This window comes from Rhinoderma darwinii, chromosome 11 (assembly GCF_050947455.1).
Source record: "Rhinoderma darwinii isolate aRhiDar2 chromosome 11, aRhiDar2.hap1, whole genome shotgun sequence".
Lineage (NCBI taxonomy): Eukaryota > Metazoa > Chordata > Amphibia > Anura > Rhinodermatidae > Rhinoderma > Rhinoderma darwinii.
This window is the reverse complement of record NC_134697.1, coordinates 78,197,767-78,219,594: the sequence shown is the minus strand read 5'-3', so window position 1 is coordinate 78,219,594 and position 21,828 is coordinate 78,197,767. Positions and strand designations below refer to the sequence as shown.

The 21,828-nt window shown below is 38.0% G+C and overlaps 1 protein-coding gene across 16 annotated transcripts in view; it reads left to right on the top strand.

Moving 5' to 3' along the window:
- KCNMA1 (potassium calcium-activated channel subfamily M alpha 1) overlaps positions 1–21,421 on the top strand; it is a 437,859-nt gene extending 416,438 nt beyond the window's left edge. For 9 of the 16 annotated variants that reach the window (XM_075841780.1, XM_075841786.1, XM_075841783.1 and 6 more), the window contains 6 exons: positions 2,373–2,503; positions 4,999–5,193; positions 5,631–5,749; positions 6,683–6,907; positions 16,736–16,755; positions 20,706–21,421. In XM_075841780.1, the coding sequence (XP_075697895.1) occupies positions 2,373–2,503; positions 4,999–5,193; positions 5,631–5,749; positions 6,683–6,907; positions 16,736–16,755; positions 20,706–20,860 (845 nt within the window). In that variant the 3' untranslated portion in view covers positions 20,861–21,421. Of the gene's footprint in view, positions 1–2,372; positions 2,504–4,998; positions 5,194–5,630; positions 5,750–6,682; positions 9,371–16,735; positions 16,756–20,705 lie in introns of those variants that run through there. The other 7 variants (XM_075841793.1, XM_075841791.1, XM_075841792.1 and 4 more) reach the window with 4 other exon arrangements.
- The last annotated feature ends 407 nt before the right edge of the window (positions 21,422–21,828 follow it).

The following is a 21,828-nucleotide window of genomic DNA, read 5'->3' as shown; positions in this document are numbered from 1 at the left end:
CCTCTGTATTAGTGCACCCGTGCACTAAAAATGTACAAACACCCGAAAAGTCTTTCTAATAAGACCAATAACCCACAAGGTTTTCTACAGGTTGCAGCTGTTCCTTTAAAGTGTAGCTAAACGTTCATAGTGACATGTCAGAAGTTTGGATTGGTGGGGGTCCGAGCACGGAGACCCCCACCAATCGCTAGAATGAAGCAGCTGAATGTCTCGTGTGAGCGCTCAGCTGCTTCGTGTCTGTTCGGCTTTTTCCGGGAAAGCCGATGTATCGGAGTACGGGCTCATAGACTTTCTATTGAGTCCGTACACCGATACAATTACTTCCGGAAAAAGCCGAACAGACACGAAGTAGCTGAACGCTAGCACGAGCGCTCCAGCTGATTCGTTCTAGCGATTGGTGGGGGTCTCAGTGCTCGGACCCCCACCAATCCAAACTTCTGACATGTCACTATGACATGTCAGAAGTTTGCTGAACGTTTAGCTGCACTTTAAAGGTCCTGATGGTGCTCCCCATGGGGCTTATCAAGATACACACCTCCCTGACACCATTACAATGTGAGGATAGCCAGTGGCCTAAAAGTGCTCTTTTTTTTTTTTTGTGGTGGAGTTCATTTGACATTATCGAGTACCCAAAAAAAATTCTATAAAAGCATTATCCTCAGCAGTTGATCTGGTTGCACCCCTGATCTGCATATACATGACTGTATATATTGTTTTTGTAATATTTTATTTGTTTTATTTCACATCCAGTGTTTTCAAAACTTTATTTTTTTCTTTCGGCTGTCAAAGCAACACCACTTCTCAAGCATTATCATGCAGTGCTTTGTGACCCTGGCTGCTTCTGTTCTGTACCTTGTGTGTGTGGCTCTAGTTTTTAAGTGAACTGGTTTGCATCTTCTGTAACGATTTTCTGTTCATAGTTCTCACGCCAGCATCAGTATGACTTTGATCACAATAACCTCTGATACAGAATCTTTTCTTATAACAGAGCTGATACTTTGCTGCCCCTAGCTCCTGTTTGTCTGTCAGTATGATTGGCTGTTCAGACAAGGGAGACATGATTCAAAAGGCAAAAAAAAAACAAGATTTCATATGCCTTGCAGCTTTTTTCCTAGTGTTTGTTTCTCATTTCTGATTCTTTTAAGTGATCAAGCTCTTGGGTTATTGAAGAGCAGATAGCCTGCTTTTCTCGGGGGCAGTGGAAGGTTCTGAGACATAGGCAACAAAAAGAAACACGGAGAAGCAGTGCAGGATAAATCCACTATGTGCACCTACTTGCTACAAATCTGATTTGTGGCTGTTTACATACTAACATTACCCTTAAGGTTTTTTTATATATATTTTTGGCAAACATATTGTTTTTATATGGCCACCTATATTGGTGTAAGTGTATGTGTTGCCTTAAACATAGGCGAACTGTGCTTCAGTACTACTCAATAGCAATTTATTTAAAGGGACACTCCGGCCAAAACGAAACTTTGACATGTGTACCATTATGGCATTCCATGTGTCAGTCTATCACCTGTTATTTTTCTTGCTGCTTCTATCTCTATATATCAGACTGGGTTGGATGCTTAGCGGCAGTGTGAATCCGGCTCGGTGACACACTATCTCTACTTGAGTCTATGGAGATCTATGTGTCACCCATCACAGACTTCAACAGTTCCTGTTCCACACTAGTTTTGCACAGGGGAGAAACTTCTATCATCACCTACCACTGATACTTAGACAGGTTCCTGTCACACAAGTATAATGTAGAAGAATATAGTGCAGCCTCCCCGTCTGTATACTTCTGGTTTCTCAGCTTATTTAGGAGAATATAGAGAGAATGATAATCACAGTGTCCCCCAGCATGCAGGAATTGTATGGTCTTTAGCTGGTCTTTAGCTGTTTGGTGTGATCATACAGGAATTGTATGGTCTTTAGCTGGTCATGTGATGCTGTGCTGAAGCATCATGGGATTGATAGCATGCAGGAATTATATGGTCTTTAGCTGGTCGTGATGCTGTGCTGAAGCATAATGGAATTGATAGCAAAGCAGAGAGGAAGAGAAAGCTGGGGAAATCTAAGAATTAAGATGGGGGCTTTTTTAAAGCACAGACAAGGCAGCAGTTCAAAAAGTAAGTACAGCTTTAATAAAAAAATGTTGAGTGTGGTATACAGTCAAGTGGGGAATGCAGCCATAGAAAGGCCTTTAGGTATTGTTCCTATATTGAGGTAAATCCAAGAACACTTTCCATGATGTTAATATTTATTTAGAATTATATCCCTTAGATGAATATCATTGTTGAGTGGTTATATTTTTATGAGTGAGAACCAATACTGTAACTGCCATGCTCTACCACTCATAACATGATGTTTATTGCTTATAGTGAATGATTCCAATGTTCAGTTCCTGGACCAGGATGATGATGATGACCCTGACACTGAGCTGTACCTAACCCAGCCTTTTGCCTGTGGAACTGCCTTTGCAGTAAGCGTGCTAGATTCGCTCATGAGTGCGGTAAGTGCCTTTTTTATTATAATAACTTGTTATTCTGTTATTATGATACAGTGACAGGTATTTTGGAAATTTGAAGCAATGTTTATTCATGTTTTTTTATTTAGTATTATATGTGTAATGCACTTCATGAAAAGGGTTGTGTCATATGTGCACTAGCATTGTTTCTAGATTGTCCCATTGTTCCTATGGTGTTAAGTGTCACATGTTTTATAGCTCTCCCCCCCCCCCACGTCCTTTTCTCACTATGAAACCAATATGAATAGTAGAGCCTTTCTTTTTTTTTCAACTGACCAAGCACTAGTATTATTGCCTGTTGTTCGGTACTGTAATTGTATATACATGGTTCTCCAGATGGTTCCACATGGTTCTAATTTTATTTATGTGGTTCTACAGATATTTATACCACAGCCTCAGCTCAGGCACTTAGCTGCGTTGCGGATCTTTATTACAGGCCCATACTCTACATCCGTGTGCCTCCCATAGGTTTAGACTCCATTATATGCTATATTACCTAATATTGTTTATAGGGAGAGAATACATCAAGCTAAACCAATGAAATGTGTATTACCAAGATATGTTTGTTACCAAGATATGTATGTATGTGTTAATTGCACCTTTGACATCTCAAAAATAAAAGTAAAAAATAGTTCCTATTTTCATATAGCATATGCGGTTTTAGTCAAAATACAGTAACATGCGTTTTTCGTGTTTTTTTCTGTTAAATCAGCAAGAACACAATAAAAATGCTTTACATGATGTTAAATTATATTAAATGCATGGCAGTGGGTTTTTTCCACGATTCTCAGAAAACAATATTATTACTGTTAGGTCTTATTCTGACGACCGTAGTATACGTCCGTGTGACGGCCATTAAAACAATAGTCGTCACACGGACACATGCATTTCAATGGGGCTGTTGTTTTAACGGACCGTGTGAAGTGTCCGTCGAAAAATAGAACATGTCCTATTTTCTTCCGTTTTCACGGATCCCATGATAGACTCAAATCTATGAGGGGTCCGTGAAAACGGGTCCCGCATGGGTGCCACTCGGACGTGAAATACGGCAGTCGTGTGAATCTAAAAACACATACACCCATACTGTGTATAGTTTCTGTATTAAACAAAAATGGACATGGACAATCTGCAATGTTCATTATTCTTATGACTTTACTAGGAATATTCTTGCTTTTAATATGGGTAAAGAAATATAGTACAGCCATAATTTGGTTTTCAGATACGCGACTGTGTCATCATATAATAATGCGGCCTGAAAAGCTACTGTATTTCTAGCAGTAGGATGAAAGTGGTTTTGGACAACTCTTTTTATTTTTAAGTGTTTTGCCAGAACTTATTTAAATATCTTCAGATGGGTAATAAGAACCTATTTCATCTATGTCCTTATGCAGGAGAATGTTCGTTTAGACTATACACTTCTACGTATGTTGACAACTTGGGCACTTTCTACAGCGCAAAGAGACCATTCTAATAAAGCAGTCATCATTATGACACAACATTAATATTTAACACATCCATTGCGGGCCCGGCCATGCAGGCACTGTCAGGTTGTCAGTGCGGCCAGGAATTTGTAAGCTTCCCATATACCCTAGAGTTTTTTAAAAGGACACCCGGCTGTCTACCATTTAGTTGAATGTTTAATTGATACATGTTGCCGTCAGTGCAGCTAAAAGAGAGTTTAACAGCACCCAATACCTGAGTCCAGTGAGGGATAATCAGCTGTGACATTTGCAACATAAAAAGCAGTCTCCCAAAGCAATGCATGTCATGTCTGAAGAGGCATTCATGCTTTCAATACACCCAGTATCCTGCAATTACGTCTCTTGATGCCCTTATTAACTATTACATGGAAACACTTGCTGTACCTAGTTCTTGAGGGAAAAAAAAGCTCTGTATTCACAGAGGTGGGAATAGATGAATAGGGATAATATTGTAGTTAGGGCTACAGACGTTTTCCTGTCCATAGGTGTACAGCAGCTGATCATCTTTCCATGCGCTAGTCAAGCCAAACCCGTTAGTTTTTGGTGGAATAGTCCATTTTAATGGCCAGACTAAAATATTTCATTTTATGCCTATGCCCATGAGAAAGAGGGCTGTATTGAGTATAGCTACAGTCGTGCCTAGGCTTTACTTGAACCGGAACAAAGATTAATTTTGCTGACCTGGCCCTGTATCTAATTAGCCTGGCCAAGGCAGAGTATCTCGATGGCGGCCCATGGCACCCGGGAGCCATGGCCCACTAGAACATAGCCATATTGATTTCTGTGTAAACCTATAGGACTAATAGAAGTGCCCCAGCATATGCTGATTCACAGGACAGGTGATAAAGAACAGTAGTAATAAAGGTAGTGTGCGTGTAGTTCAAGGATCTGCAAGTGCTCATGAACAGAGTAGGGAGGGAAGTTCTTTAAAGCGCTTTTGTTACAAATTGGATATGACTACACTGCTAATATATTTTTAAATTTTTTGTATTTTCCCAGACATACTTCAATGATAACATTTTAACTCTGATACGAACATTGGTGACAGGAGGAGCCACACCAGAATTAGAAGCCCTAATAGCAGAAGAGAATGCATTGCGTGGAGGGTACAGCACCCCACAAACTCTAGCTAACAGGGACCGTTGCCGAGTAGCCCAATTGGCTCTGTATGACGGCCCATTTGCTGACCTTGGTGTAAGGAAAAACTTCTAATCCATATAGATTTTTTTTTTATATTTATGTTAGTTTGAGTATGTATATATATCAATTTGAAATGGCTTCCGAAATATATTTTGAAATTTTCAGAACACTTTGTCAGCCGTTTGTCGTCTGTTGCAGGAAATCTGTGCAAAACTTAAGCAACTCTTTAAGAAATTACTTCAACACATTGGAAAAATTTGATAAATCCCTGGAAGCTTCAAGTAGGAATTTCAGTAGAAATTCCTATAAATAACAAATAGCTAATTTAGAATTTTGAGCATACTTTTTAGAGGATAATTCTAATTAATTTAATTTTTATTATTTAGGGGGAGTTATCTTTAATAAATAGTCAATATTTTGTTTTGTCATTATTTTTATGATACTGTATATGTCGAAAGTCTGACTTATTACTGTGCTTGTACTTTTTGTAGGATGGTGGGTGTTATGGAGATTTGTATTGCAAAGCATTAAAAACATACAACATGCTTTGTTTTGGCATATATCGGCTACGTGATGCCCACCTAAGCGCACCTAGCCAGTGTACCAAAAGGTAGGTGGATGTCGTAACTAGGGTCAAATTTCATGTTTCTTTATATACTAAAAGTGGTTGAACAGAATTGTAATCACTCTTATTTATCACACTCTTCCGCATGTGCTCTCTTTATTAATTATTTATTAAGTTTTAAAAAAAAACAACGATGTGGGGTTGCCCCCATTTCTCATAGAAAGAGTTACCTTTCATTTGACAAGTGTAGCCAAATTAGCATATTTAGAAAAAAAGCACATAGCTTTGCAAATAAAAAAAACTTCTTGGAAAAAAAATTTGCGCTCGTTATCAGCAGCAAAGCGCCTATTAGATTAGTTAAGACATAGGGAATTAATACACTAGTGACAGATCCTCTTTAAATACCTTCAGTAACACATTAATCAATCAGAATTTTATATATATATATATATATATATATATATATATATATATATATATATATATATATGAAAAAAAAATAAAAATAAAAATATATATATATATATATATAGTAGGACTTTGCTTCTCAGTTACACTGATCTGGATTGTCTCATGATCATCCTGTCTTTTCGATAGATTCTTTCATACAGCCTTATGATAGTAATTTAGATCCTGTATTTTCAATAGCTTTTTTCATATAGAATTTCAACGATGGATGTATTCTTACATATACAACTTAAAAACATATCTTATATGCACCCATTTTGTTAACGTTTCCTACATACTTAGTACGGCTGAAAAAAAACACATGTCCATCAATACATATTACTCTCACAGCTATAAAAGTTATTATAAATGATTATTTATGTGGCAAAATAGTCTCAAATGTGCCCCGGTACTGTGATATGTTGTTAATCATATAAAAGAAGAGTGTTAAAAAATAATATATCATACACCAAATGCTACTTTTGATAATCCATGTCAAACTGAGAAGTTACTGTACCTCTTTTCCCCTAGGTACGTTATTACAAATCCTCCTTATGAATTTGAGATGGTGCCCACAGACCTCATCTTCTGCCTGATGCAATTCGACCACAACGCCAGCCAGTCTCGTGCCAGCCTCTCACATTCTTCGCACTCTTCACACTCCTCTAGCAAAAAGAGCTCATCTGTCCACTCCATCCCAGTCTCGGCTAACCGTCAGAACCGTGTCAAGGCTCGCGACACACGCGACAAACAGAAGTACGTGATGGAAGACCGACTGTAAACGGGGCTACAGTGTGGGAGGGATAAATAATGTAATGAAGACAGAGGTGTATTACTATAGAAATGAGTCTTGTTATTCCCTCTGTGCAGCAATACTTTGCAGTCCCCAAGACCAAAAAAGGGGCGAGCTGACGGATTTGCACAAAAACAAAAAAACAAAATCAGGATGTGAAGTTTGGCATTAATAACTATAACTATGGAGTCTCTATCCCACACCCTCTTAAAGAGTGTAAAGTTTATTGGGGGTGTTATAGGTATTCTAGGTAAAAATAAATAAATAAATAGTACAGCCATGGATAATAGTTGAAGGGTGTGAACTAGAATTAACCCACAAAACTGTAACACCTAAGGCAAACCCATAACCGCATCCCTGACGCGTGGCTATGTTTCCCATGTGTGCATCAATGTCGCTGCTATGTTGGGAATGCCGTTCTTCTTCCCTGCCTCTCATTTGTTTTGGTCGTGAGTGCATGGCATTCTGTGTTTACATACCTTCTCCACAGCAGTACCCAACCATTCCTCAAATCCAAACGTCATTTGCTGTACTTGTTGTACAGACCGTAAATGTAGCAGTTGTTAAGGAGTCCACGTTGAAAACAGTGCTGAACATGAATAGACCAAACAGAAGTTTTACTTAATTTATGACTAGAATCCGGTTTGTACTCATATTTCAATACAATCTATTCATATTCTAATAGGATCATTTGCCTTGCCGCGGTATCAAATGTAGGAAAAAAAATGCTAAGAATATATGCACAAATAGCTGCATTTTTTTGGTAACTTATAATGACACCTAGAGACTTTTGGACCTTTCCATCATAAGGAACATTCCTTACGAAAAAAAAAGGAAATGTATTACAGAAAGTTCGCTCACCGCGTTTCCAATGCGGTTCCAATGCGTTTCCAATGCGTTAGTTGGTACAAGTTGGTATAATTGGATCCAGGTGCTGCAGGTGATTGTAAATACTCCCAATGAGGTCCTGTGTGGACAGTAGGTATACAAGGTAATGGAGGTGAACATTGAAAGTGTATCCAGTACTCGGTATAAAAGTTAAATGGTTTATTCGGTCATGTTAAAACAAAGAGATTAAAACAAAAATCCCGGGATCACGCTTACGCGTTTCAGACCACTGGGTTCCTTAGTCATAGCTTATGGCATAGTTTATTATTTGCAGCCAAATTGTGCCGTACATGCTCGATAGTTCAGACCTGTTGCTGTGACGCATTTCAAAGATATGTCCCAGACATTGCTCAGATGAATGGGTTTTTACAAAACATGAGACCGGTTTACAACGACACTTCCGATAGATATTCGCCATTATGTTTTATGGGTAATAAATGAATTGTCTTGGTTACTTTACTTCCGTTCAGCTTTGTACATAGGCAAAAAGAAAAAAGGTCACTCAAGAGTTATGGAAAGCTTAATGTTTTTCCTGTTCTACATATGATTTTTGCAGTAGAAAAAATTCAAGTCCTTAAATCAAATCATTTATTTGTTTCATAAGTGTTTGAGAGATCCAGAGAACTCTCCATTGGAGTAATAGTTCTACACGGACACCTGTCACATATGGCAATAGTAGCTGCAAAGTATTGTGAATGACTGTCTCACGTGAAATTGATGTCCCCATTAGGCAGTGGGTTCGATTTTACTATTACTTTAATTGGTTTTAATAAGACGACTAAAATAATATTTTGCAGTTGACTTTAATATGTTTTAAAGTTAAAAATCAACTTATTAAAACGTAAACATATTTAAGTCAGTACATAATGTCCAGTACTGGATTCACTTTACACAAGGTTAAATATTATTGACCAAAAATAGAACATATGCAAAGGTACTTTTATTAACATTAATTACAGGGAACCTAGTTTGATGAAGTGCCTTATTTCTGAGTGACAATTCAATCTCCCAAACATATTTTCTTATCTCCATCTGCTGAGGCATATGTAGGCATATATAGGTTTCTTCATGGAGGATATGCACCTATACCAAACTTTGAATGTTAAAATAGGGCATTTTATTGCATTGTGTTTCTTTTCTAAATTGAGGATTATGAAATCAAAATACTATGAAACTAGGACTAGGAACGAAAAAAAATAGTATAAGTACGCCAATGAGTAACCTCTCTGGGAAGTAAATTCTAAATATATATAGATCTCTATCCGAAAAGATAGATCACTAGAGGTATGTTCAGTCATGGCATCTTCTTATTGCCTCTCTTCTGGCAGTGGTCTCCAACCTGTGGCTCCCCGGCTTTTGCAAAACCTCACATCACATCACAGCCGAAGGTTGTCGGGCATGGGAATTATAGTTTCACAATATCTGGAGAGCCACTGGTTGGTGATTATTTTCCTACTACAGCACTTTCTGGGGGTGAACAAAGACCATCGGAGTAATTGTCCACTCTTAAAAGAATGCAATTCTGTCATGACCCAAATATCCGTATGTATGTATGTATGTATGTATGTATGTATGTCTGTATGTATGTCTGTGTATATATATATATATATATACAGACATACATACAGACATACATACACACATACATACACACACACACACACACACACACACACACACACACACACACACACTGATGCATATGCATTACATCATATAGTAATAATAGTGGTCAAAGTAGAGTAAATGCACTCATGTCTGACTGTTCCTTCTCCAGCTGCATCTGCTATACTTAAACCCGAGGAAGCTGTTTCAGGAGAGAGGCTACGAAAGCAGATTATTAGGCAGATAAAGCTTTGGAGCCTTTAAAATTTCCGACTTTAGTCAGTATTTATGTGAGACACCCTCAGATCACTTTATTATTTTTATTGACAGAAGTACTTTGCTCTCGCAGGTATAGACATCACCAGTATATAGATGAGGTTCTGTTTGATGTATCATATAATGAAGGTTCTGTAAGGTTCTTTAAATATTTAGCTTCTCTAACTAAATTCAATAGAAAAGGTCTAAACTGACTAGGAATCAGGCAGTCAAACAGTATTTTGCAACACAGCTATATAAGAACAAAATCAAGTCATACAAAGTTTAAAAAGGACCTGTCATGTTTTTTTTAAAACCACGTACCTCCCCTTATTCACTGTCATTTTTATTTTTTTGGGCCCTCCCACTACGACCCCTGCTCTGTTTGACGCCTAATATGCTGATATTTCACCTCAGTGGGCGTTGCCTCCTGCATCACTGTGACGCTGTCCAATCAGCACGGGTCTTCTGCATTACTGTGAGGCTGTCTGCTCTGATTGGACAGCATCACAGTGCTGCAGGAGGCAACGCCCACTGAGGAGAGAGGAGGTCTCCTCTCTGTACCTTTACTCAAAATTAGATGATTAGGTGCCAAGCAGAGCAGGGGCCGTAGCGGGATAACAGGATGGCCAAAAAAAATTAAATTACAGAGCTGTAATCAAGAGGACGCCAATAAAAAGTATGTGATTTAAAAAAACAAACAAACATGACAGGTCCTCTTTAAGCATTGGCAGGTATTTTTGGTCTTGAAAGTCATGATTCTAAATCATATAGCAATAAGAAGCAATGTAAATGTAAATAATGTAATCATATTTCTTTGGTGAGCGCTGTCATATACTTGTAGTGCCTGTTGGAGGCGCATTCTGCATTATTTCCCAGCAAACTATCAAAGCTTTATGAAAGGAACAGTAACTGGTATTTTTGTCTGCGCCATATTCGTCAATGCCAGTGTTAATAAATCTCCCCGAATGCAAACCGCTTTTCCTGGGAGAATAGCAGACTTTATAAACAGCAAACTAAATATTGTTAAATTATGGTTGATTATAAGACCTTTATTATAGGACCATCCAAAATATTGTGTTACTGTTGTGTTGTTTCTACTTACTACTGTGCTCATCGAAACTATTAGTTGACACCAAGGCACCCGCTGTTTTTGATCCCTGTTGTTAATGTATGCTTTTGCAAAGTAGCAGGGACAACGACACTCACAAACATATTATATCACTTTATTATATTATATATTTTTATCAAAGCAGATAAGTATATTTGACCTTGAATTTATTATGTATATACATGTCAATGTGCCAAATTTCTCTTGCTGTGAAGCCTTTAAAATGGGGTTTCTCTCTGTGCATGTGTACCAATGTCTGCATGGATGTTTAGGTGAGTGAAGGTCAATAAAATAATTGCAAAAATTACTCAGAGTAGATACAATCTCTAACTATTGTACATTGCTAGCCCATTCTATAACCAATTCACTTGCCCAGCTTCTCCCTACATTGGGTAACGTAGACAAATATCAAATTACCAATAATTCAGTTTTATTTACAGAACCACGTTCCTTCCTTACAATTTACGGAACTGTCCTCATTTTATAGCCTTATAGCAGTCATAGGTAGGTTTTCCTTCACCAGAGCAAAAATTCAGTCCATTGCACTTTCCCTATATATATAAAACCCTATCCAAGGCAATATGGCGTGTAAACACCCCTTAAGGCCCTTAGTTCTTGGGGAACGCTCTTCCCCCCCCGAGCCACACCCATGCTTACAGTGGATTTATTCATATGGACGTACCTATAATTGGAAACTGTAGAGAAATATTCCCTAAAAGTAATTCTGACTACCACATACCTGATGTTGGCTCTTATGCAGACTGTGGAACGTTTCTTCATGTCTAAATTTAAATTAATAATTTTGCTGCATTTCGGTAACGGCAGGTTATAAATTTTTGCTGCTAGGTCACATATTCGACAGCAGAGTGGAGATAAACTGCTGTCTGTTTCTAAGAGAAACTAGGAGAATTCTAAAAGCAGCTATGGATATAATTGGACAAAAATACATGAAAAAGAATGTGTTCAGTACAAAAAAACTTCAAAGTATTTTCAAAGTTTTACGAACTAAGCATATCAATAGGGGAATAAGAAGAACCATCTAAAAAGGGGTGGGGTATAAGGGGCGGTCCTTTCTCAAACAGTGCCGCTCCTCCATTTGCTTTCTCTGGTATTACAGCTCAGTCCCATTCAAGTGAATGGGACTGAGCTGCAATTCTAGACACTGCCCTTGGACAAGAGTGGCGTTGTTTCAGGAAGGAGGTAGCCATATTTTTCTAATCTCATACAGCCTCTTTAAAAAAACTTGTTACTAAACAGCAACTGTATGAAGGAAAGAGTTATAAGGAACCCAGTGAGGGATTGAATTCAAAGGAAAGTTTAGGTAGAGCAGCCTGCAGTAAAAAATTGAGACGCTTAGGCATTTGCATAGTGGTTGTTGAACACTGTTCAAGATCTTTTTCAAATACTGTAGTTTTTTTTGTAGCCTTTGATTCTTAGGTTAAGCCAACTTGTTTTCTTTGGATTCCATGGTTTGAGCAATGCGTTCCACAGTTTGCTTGCCCTTTTTTTTGGCCAAGCAGAGTATTGTCTGCCGCTAACATTCTGAAATACGTTGAAAGTTATAGCTTTCATGACAAATAATCAAGTCGTATAAACCTTGCGTCTCAGGTGAGAAATTTCAGGGAAGTTAATTTTTTTTCTTAGCAAAAATTGACATTTTAATAAAAGAATGACAATTCATTGAAGGGGTTGTGTGTTATGAACGATTTACAAAGCTTGAGCTAATGAAAAAGGCTGTAGTTATATTTTCCATGGCAAAGAGAAAAATAAAACCTTTGCTTAGCTGGAGACCATTGAGAATTTAAAAAGACACAATCCCTGTAGTCCATAACTTGTCCATAACTTGTGGTGTGGATTCCAATTTTTCATCATGTGACATGCTCAGGCATATTCTTTAGAGACGTAGCTTTAAGTTCCTAGGCCCCAATGCAAAATATGTAAAGGGCACCCCAGCTGCCATGTGTCATCTTATGTGGTCAGTCACGAGTGTTAGGGTGTGACTGCGCCCCCTATAGCTGCCCGCTGGTATTCAGGGATGATTGCTCCTTTCCCCCTCTTCTTGCAATAGTTGCTATATAAAGGCAAAAATCTCCTTTACTCTTTCATTAGAATATAAAAACAAAGTTCTCCAAAAGTGTAGTCTAGTGGTAACAGCCATTGAAAATAACACCATGCCAGGAACTTTGTAGTGGTTGAATTATTATTCTAGTTATGCCTTTATTGTCCCGTTGACTCATGAAACTGTCTAAATTCAGACCAAGAATGACTGCTAGAAAGACTGTCTCTCACTCTTGTGAATTGTATATTATACTTCCCTTAACATGTAGATCAATGACCAATACATTGCATTCTGTTTCCAAATGTCATTATTTAATTCGCTATGTAAGCTTTTTTTTATTATTTGATAAACTTACTAAGCAATCTATGTGCCCATACAGTAGAAAGCTAATATTGTGCCAAAATCACACAAGTTCTCCAAATCCAAACCACTCAGTGCCTTATTGCACGTCACCCGATACAACCATTGTTAGCTTCTCACGTTAGACACTCTGCTGCATGTTCTTTTTCAAAGCTCTTTGCACTCATTGTGTATGTTCTGTAAAACAATTCTGTAAAGAAAAAAACACTTGAGAATAAAAACAGAAAAAAAACTCTATTTGTGCTGTTCTTTCCAAGGTCAGTCAGTGGTTGCCAACACTCCCTTCAAGACAACTATATGGTATTTTGACTAGTGTACTGGCTTAATACCTAATGTACGCTCTGCCCTTTTCTGTTAAGTCTCTGTTTATTGACACATGTATATAAATGGATTACGTTGGCGCTTAGTATATATTGATAAACATGTATGCAAATATAGATAAGGTGTAAACCAATAAAATATTCACCAACAATACAACTAACCAAGAAAGAGAAGTTTCAGGATAACTTCTAAGAATCTATCATGTGGATTCCTAGATTTTTTTTTACAGGATTAACGTCAAGGACCTCTAAGTGCATAAGAACAGCAATGGAGGGGGTTCAGGTAGCTGTCATATTAGCCAAGGGGGTCATCAGACATCCACAGGCTGGTGGTGTGTGTAAGGTGTCGAAAGTCCAGTCAGAGTTGCCATATGAGGCAGATTTTTTTAGGTGACCACAGCTCAAAGTGCAATAGTTCTTCTGAGACTTTATGCTGCCATTGCGGGATAGGGGTAGGGGACGGTACTGCCCTTTTCTATATCCTATATGGCTTTACTTAAACTATATCCACTTGCATTGTATAATATTTTAAGGTGGACTATACAATTATTTTTTTCAGACTATTTTCAGATAATGTGTCCATATTGCTGGTAAAATAATAGGAAAATAGGCTGTATAACCGTATGTTATTTTATTAATCACTCTATCACTGATAAAGCTTCCTGTAAGCTTAGCTATTTTAACAACCAGGAACAACATGGCAGTGATTTTTCTAAATGTAAAAAGATTTTGTACCTGTGCCGGTACCCTGTACTGATGAGGAGTAACAAGAATAGTACTGCCTATGGATGGCTGTCTCTGGTTTATCGCGATAACCAAAGTCATGTTTCAAACCTATAGAAATTGGACGATAGGGTTGAACTAGCGAGACCATTTTCTACCATTCCGAGGAGAACAATTTTGCATACATTTTCCTGGAACTCTTTTGATATTGCTTAACATTTCCAGTTTCCTTGGTGTCACTTAGTTTTTTGTCCTCAAATTCTATGTTTTTATAATCGGATGAACTGAATGGTTCATCTTCTCTTCCCATCATATGCTGATTGATTTTGTATGAGAGCAAGGAGTGATAATAAATTCCTTTCTTCATGGTGGGCATAAACTTTAAACATGTTATTCATGATTTTTTGTTTGTGGGGCAAGCTGGTTTTGAGGACTTGATGGGGTGCTCTCTAATTCCTTTTTACGATAGTTGTCTGGTAGTTATATAATTATTTCAACAATAGGCGTGTTCATCGATTGGAAGGTTGTTATATCTGTCATCAAATACTACACTATTAAAAGCTGGCCATACACATGGCATAGCTGTCGGCAGAATGCTCGTTTGGCCGGCAACTATTTCTCCCAACTCCACCATAGACATGCAGGCTCGGCGGAGCATGCATGTTTATTTCAATAGAGAGAGGGCAATAGGCTGCTGCCAGAAAACTCTGGCAGAATCTTACTGTATGTCCTGCAGGAACAAAGGACTGAGCATGTTGAAATCTTACATGCTCGTTCCCTCTTTCCCTAACGTTGACCATCTATACCTAATTTGATGGTCATCCAATTCTGCTGAAATATGCAGGTTCGTCCAACTTTTCATCAAATGTGTATGTTTCGTTATGAAAAGAAAAAAGTCAAAAAGAGGCGCTTCATGGGACATGCTTTCGTGTAGTATAAGAAAAGATGAAGGGTCAAATAGATGAACGCTCACCTTTTCAAATTTTGTAAGGCAGACACAACCGTGTGTTGAGACAATGATTAATCTACATGTATGCCAGAATGCTCAACACCAAGACAGCTCACTCGGATTATCCATTCCAGATGAATGGTCAGCAATTGCGGATGCAAAAAAAAAAAAACCCAGAGAAGAACCTAAGGAGTGCGCCTTGTTTTTTTTTCTTTTGCACCCACAAATCAAACCAAATGTGTATGGCCAGCTTTAGGCTAAGTTCTCACTGGCACAAGCAGATATGTTTTTTTTCCCCAAAGGAAAGGTTTAGGTATATATCCCTAGTTAACAAAAAATGGAGCAGACATCTAGAGCTAGGGAAAATGTGTTCTTCAGGGCAATGTACTGTAGAGCACCGATGTGTATTGTAGAGCACCTGTGTGTACCGTAGAGCACCTTTGTGTACCGTACAGCACCTGTGTGTACCGTAGAGCACCTATGTGTACCGTACAGCACCTGTGTGTACAGTAGAGCACCTGTGTGTACCGTAGAGCACCTGTGTGTACAGTAGAGCACCTGTGTGTACCGTAGAGCACCGGTGTGTGTACCGTAGAGCACCTATGTGTACCGTAGAGCACCTGTGTGTACCGTAGAGCACCGGTGTGTACAGTAGAGCACCGGTGTGTACCGTAGAGCACCTGTGTGTACCGTAGAGCACCTGTGTGTACAGTAGAGCACCTGTGTGTACCGTAGAGCACCGGTGTGTGTACCGTAGAGCACCTATGTGTACCGTAGAGCACCTATGGATGATTTTTTTAAAGGTTTTTGTTTTTATGAGTTGTCAAGCCATGAACACGTTTGCTCTTTTTGTGTATCAGGTTTAGTAAAACAGACGTACTCTGTAGGTTGTGGACTTTTAGCACAATTGTTTCATGAGAATGCTATATAATAATCTAAGAGCAGGGAACTCGATGTGTCAAAAGTTTACATTTGATAGGTAAATGAATTTTTTAAACTGCTGTTCCTGATCTTGTCTTTTTATTATATGTCATGACAGAGTAATAGAACCATTTGCTGACTAAAAAATATCTATATTTTAAACACTACAGTACATAGGATTGGTGCTTGAATGTTTACCCATCTTTTATTGTACTGTTGTGCTATTCAGGAATAGCTCACTTAGGAGTCATTTGTAGTGATCTTGAAATTGAGCACTGGCAACATGCTAATAATATTCCAATTCTATTAGTTAATATGAATGATGTTATGAAATATATGTTATATTGCTATTTTAAAACAATTTTAACATAAAGGAGGGGGCGGTTAAAGAATTTTTACTTTCTGTTTCTATTACGCAGGAGACATGTGCACTGCTCAAAGTAGAATATCCTTTCCTACCATACTTTAAAAATGTACTATAGGGATTACAGCAGCAATATCGATCTACGTGCCAAAGCTATTTAGATGCAGGGATTTGTACTGTATAAAAGGTTTTGGAATGACTCACATAGATTACTTCTTTCTCTAAATTGCAACAAGGACGAATAGAGTGGGCCAAGGTATGGAACATCCCAGTTCTGCATGCACTAGAGGCTTCTATGGGCTTCCTTCTCCTTCTATAACTCTGTCCTTGTGAAACCTTGTGTGGAACAATGAGTGAGATTGAGATAAAGGATACATTTCTATAATGACATAGGTCTCAATGATCCAATCCCCTTTACTGCTGGAATGCTATGACTATGCAATGTAGTGCAGTCAATTGATCTCTATAGGACTTTACAGGGTGTTCCAGCTGGCAAGGGGTTTCCATTGTTTGGTATTTTCCTGTTTTTATTGTGTTTTGTGCAGTGTGGTTTGACTTTGATTTTAGCTTTTTACTATAAATACTGATATGATACTGGCTGTTCTGTCGCTACTGTCTTTATGTGACTCCTCACATGGCTTGCTTGCTTTCTCGCATGTGATCTTCTTGTGTTTTTTGACTGTTGTCCCCATTTCAAAACCTTCCCTTCTCCTTGTCATTGCCATTTTATGTTTTGTTTTCTGTGTTTCTTTGGTTTCACCATTAATACAGGGAAGCTCTGGGAAAGCTAGACATGTTTTGGAATAATTACCTTGTCCTTGCTTCAGTTCACAAGACAAATCTTTAACTTAAAGTTCCTGTGATCCAATGCAAAATCATTAACAGGATCCTCCACCTACCATATTCCATTTATAGTACTAGTGCTTTCTTGTGTAGGGGAGTGATTGCTACCTCTGCACCCCCTAAAGCCTGACCCCTATAGCAACGCTGAGGTCTCCAGGACTAGATCAGGGCAACTGAGCTCTTTTCTGTAGCCAGTTTATTCTTTATTATGGAAAAGATGTATTTTACTAAAAAATATTTAGAGATTCAACACTATTTATCATGATATTGTTACATTTATTATTATGTAAATACTTTTGTAGCCAGCAATCTGAAATATAAGTTACTTGAAGGTAAATGTCAATATTATCAAACCACTGTTAAAACAATACATTAAATTAAAGGAAAACTCAACCTCAAAGTTAAAAGCTATGTGGAGTTCCTAGAGATTGTCATTCCCACCAAATTCAATACAGCCCCTGACAACAGGAAATTAAAGGGAATTGTCAGTCCTGGCTCCATTTCTGTTTGGTGTTAACGGGGAGATTTATTGCCTTACTCTCCATTTTGGCAACCGGGATGTAAAAGCCAGAAAAAATAATAATGCAGGATCACTGAATGAACTGGAATATGGGGTCATAAAAAATCTCAGGAAACAGCACCACATTTGAGTTTTTTTTATTATTGGTTGAGCTTTTCTTTAAGTTTTTGATCTGTGTGTTTTGACATTTTGGTAAATGCAAAGCAATGTTTTCAATGGTTGCAGATTTAGTACTTAGGGTAAAGTTTTCGGGCACAACTTCATGGAATGGAATTGCATTCAGACTGAATGCCATATTATCAAACCCTGCACCGTTTTTTTTGACGCTTATAAATTGTGTTGGAAAGACAGGAGGCTTCCAAGTTTTACAAAACAGGAAACCTGTTCCAACCCCAGTTTCAGTGCCGCATTCATCAATACAGCACCCAGTGTTTTGGTGAGTACAGCAGATACTGCATATCAGAGTTATATGAAGAATTAGTAAATATGCCCCATTATTTTACACACCTATGTATAATGTTTTGGGAGACATATAAAAAAAAAAGTGAACTGAGCGCTTACTATGGCCCAACCGTCACTTTTTATTTGCTCCTATACAAGAGACTTGTTGAGGGGTCTTCTGTTTTTGAAAATAAATGGTCCTTCTAATGGTCATGAGATATTTCAGAGTAATTTACATTCAATTAAATGCTGTAAATGGTTGGAAAACTCTTAAAGATTATTCTCTTAAAGGGGTACTATAGCTTGAGCAAATATAGGTTATTCATTGTATTATGAAAATGTATTCATTTTTTCAATATACTTTCTGTATCAATGCCTCAACATTTTCAAGATCTCTGCTTGCAGTCAATGAGCAGGATGAGTCATTCATTAATTCGAATAATTAAAAACCAGTTCCGGTCATGTGTAGGTACTGTAACTCTAATGAGCCGTGCACCTGTGTGCCCATCACAAGACCATCCACTGGAAGCAAACCATTATGGTTTCTATTGAATGACAGCAAGTAGAGAACTTAAAAACCATGAGGAATTGATCATAGAAAGTATACTGGAAAATTTGTTAACTTTTCATTATACAATGAATGACCTTTTATTTGCTGAAACCAGAATACTCCTTTCTGTAACATTATTGATTAATTTTAAACGTCTCCTGGCCGTAACTTACTCCTGCAGTTCCTTCACCAGAGTGACGGGAGAATGACCAGACATCGTCTCCAGCTGTGCCAGGACGATTACCCTCCTCCGCAGCAGTCCTGGCACGGCAGGAGGTGATGTCTGGTCATTGTCCCATCGCGCCGGTGAAGGAACTGCAGGAGTAAGTGACGTCACAGCCTGATCTCGCGAGGTCACGCTGTGCTGTGAATAAAGCTGGACATGAAGTGTATGACGCTGATTGGTCAGCGTCATACACTTTTTTCCTTTACAACGCCCACTTGGTGAATCTTTGTCAGTAAAAAACGTTTTTCAAAAAAACAAAAACCATCAAAGCGTTTATCAGATTAGGTAGGAGACAGGGAAGTTATAAACCGGGGACAGAGCCTCCTTAAATAGTAGGCGAGTGGATTAGCTGAGGGTTTTTTTTTTAGAACAGTTTATTAGTAATAAGAGGAACCTAAGATTAAAGATTTTCAATGTCTGAAAATTGAATTTATTAGTGACATTTTATGCCTCACCACCTTCACTGCATTAAGTACATACAAAAATAGCAAGCATTTTACTAAACAAAAACAAAATCTTTGCTTATCCTGTCTCTTGTGAACATCAGTTAAGGTGTGGGTGGGGGGGGGAGTGAGAAAGTAGATAAAAACTGTATTAAAAAATAATAATCCTAGACATTATATATGAAATGTGTTCATCTGATCAGAGATAAGCTTTTAACACACTATCATTGAAAGGTTGCTTTGAGGCACAATTGGCTGTTCCCGAATGAAATATGTCCCACTATGTGTCACATACCGACTAAATGGCTTTTTAAATGGAGTTGAAATTATTTTGATGTGTACACATCTCAGGATTTTAATACAACCCACTGTTAAAACGATGCATCCAGATCCGTCTCTTTAAAACCTCATTCATAATTCAGAGCCTGTGATGTGTTCTAAGAGATCTGGGAGCTTTAAAGAACACGAATTAAACTGAAATATTCCAGTTTTATTAGAGAGACAGTTAACCCCTCTTCTGCCAAGCAGACTGAGAGAGCGGCTTACAAATACATGATTTCCCTCATCAACAACCATCATTGAGCATTTATGACCAGACTGTGCAGGCTTGCCTATGCATAAAAGAGAGAAGCCAGTAGGGAAATAGTCATTAACAATTCCTTGCCCATAGGATGTATAGGGGACAGATAGCTCCATATCAACTACTATGCAATTTTACTGAATTAGTGTGAAGCTAGATCTTTACCTGCTGGCTCCCCATCGATGCCGTCCTCTCTTTCTCACTTTTTATTTAAATCATGTTTTCAGCTATGTTTTTATGATTGTTTGATTATTTGGCTTCTAGCACTAACTATGCTTATTTCCCTTTCTCCCATTTTGTTTTTCCTTAAAACCCACCCTTCCATTCTGCTTCCTGCCTCACTCCTTCTCACTTCTACTAACCCCTAATGCTTCCCTTTCTTCTTTGGCAAAATTGCTGTTTTTTTTTATTTTGTATTAATCTCTTTTGTATGCAATATCTATCTACACCAAATGTTACCATTGCAAATTCCATTATACATGATTTATCATTTTCCTTCCGGATCTTTGTTACATTTACTTCTTTTTCATATCTATTCTCTCTGCTTCTGCTGCCCTTCCTGCCCTGCTTTCCCCTTTTGTATTCCTTAATTTTGCTCCACAGCAGAAAAGAAATGGTATACAGATGAAATGGAAAACGCTTACCCCAGAAACATTCAGATTAAGCCAATGAGCACACACATGGCTAATCAGATTAATCAATACAAATCGACAAGCAGCTTAATACCGCCAATCCGAGAGGTCGAAGATGAGTGTTGATTCAAAAATAAACTGCAAATAAAGCAAATAAAAACCTACTCATGGAACTTGAAGACATATCCAGGCTTGTAAAACATTATCTCAAATGCAAGCGTTCTACTGATCGGAGAAGTCATGGCGCCCAACAAGACTGTATGGAGCACTCATACAAAGAATTAAAGAAGAAAATGTAAAATATTTCATTTATAAATGAACTGCACCTATATAGTCATGTATAGCCTCTAGTGTTTTAAATTATTTTTATTCATTAGAAAGAAAAATATATATAAATATATATTTTTTGTCAAGTCTTTGCCCAAAAATCCAGGATGAAAAACAGCCATTTGTGTGGGAAAGTTATAAAGGAACTTTGTGTCAAACTATTACTTTCATGAAGGACAGCTAATACTTTTCCAGCCAGAAGACCAAGCAAGCCTCTTCCTAGGTTTTTGCTACACTCGAGGCTCGGCAGGGTCTTCTTGCCATTAAAAGATAAAGTCATTGTCTTGAATTTTGTCTTATGCTTCTGCCACAAAGTATTGTAAAAGATCTGGATTCTCTTTATTGAAATTGCTTATTTTATCTTGCTTTGTTTTACTTTTCTTATTATATCCAACATTTTTAGGGTAGGTTATGCGCTGCGGGTTCATATAAACCATTGGTATGATACCAACCCAAAGAGCACAGCAATTCAGACTAGAGGGTTTTCATGAATTTTGTCAAAATCAGTCACTATTACATCATCTACAAGTAACTTGATGTCATCAGTCACTCGTCCCCAATGGGGCTCACAATCTAATTTCCCCATATTAGGGACACACACTTGGATCAGTTGCATAGAGAGCCATTAACCTATCAGTATGTCTTTAAAATATGGGAGGAAACCAGAGTACTGGGAGGAGAACATCCAATCTCCAGGCAGATCGTGTCTTTGGTCAGATTCGAACCCAGGACCCCAGTGCTCCACGGTAACAGTGCTTATCACGGAG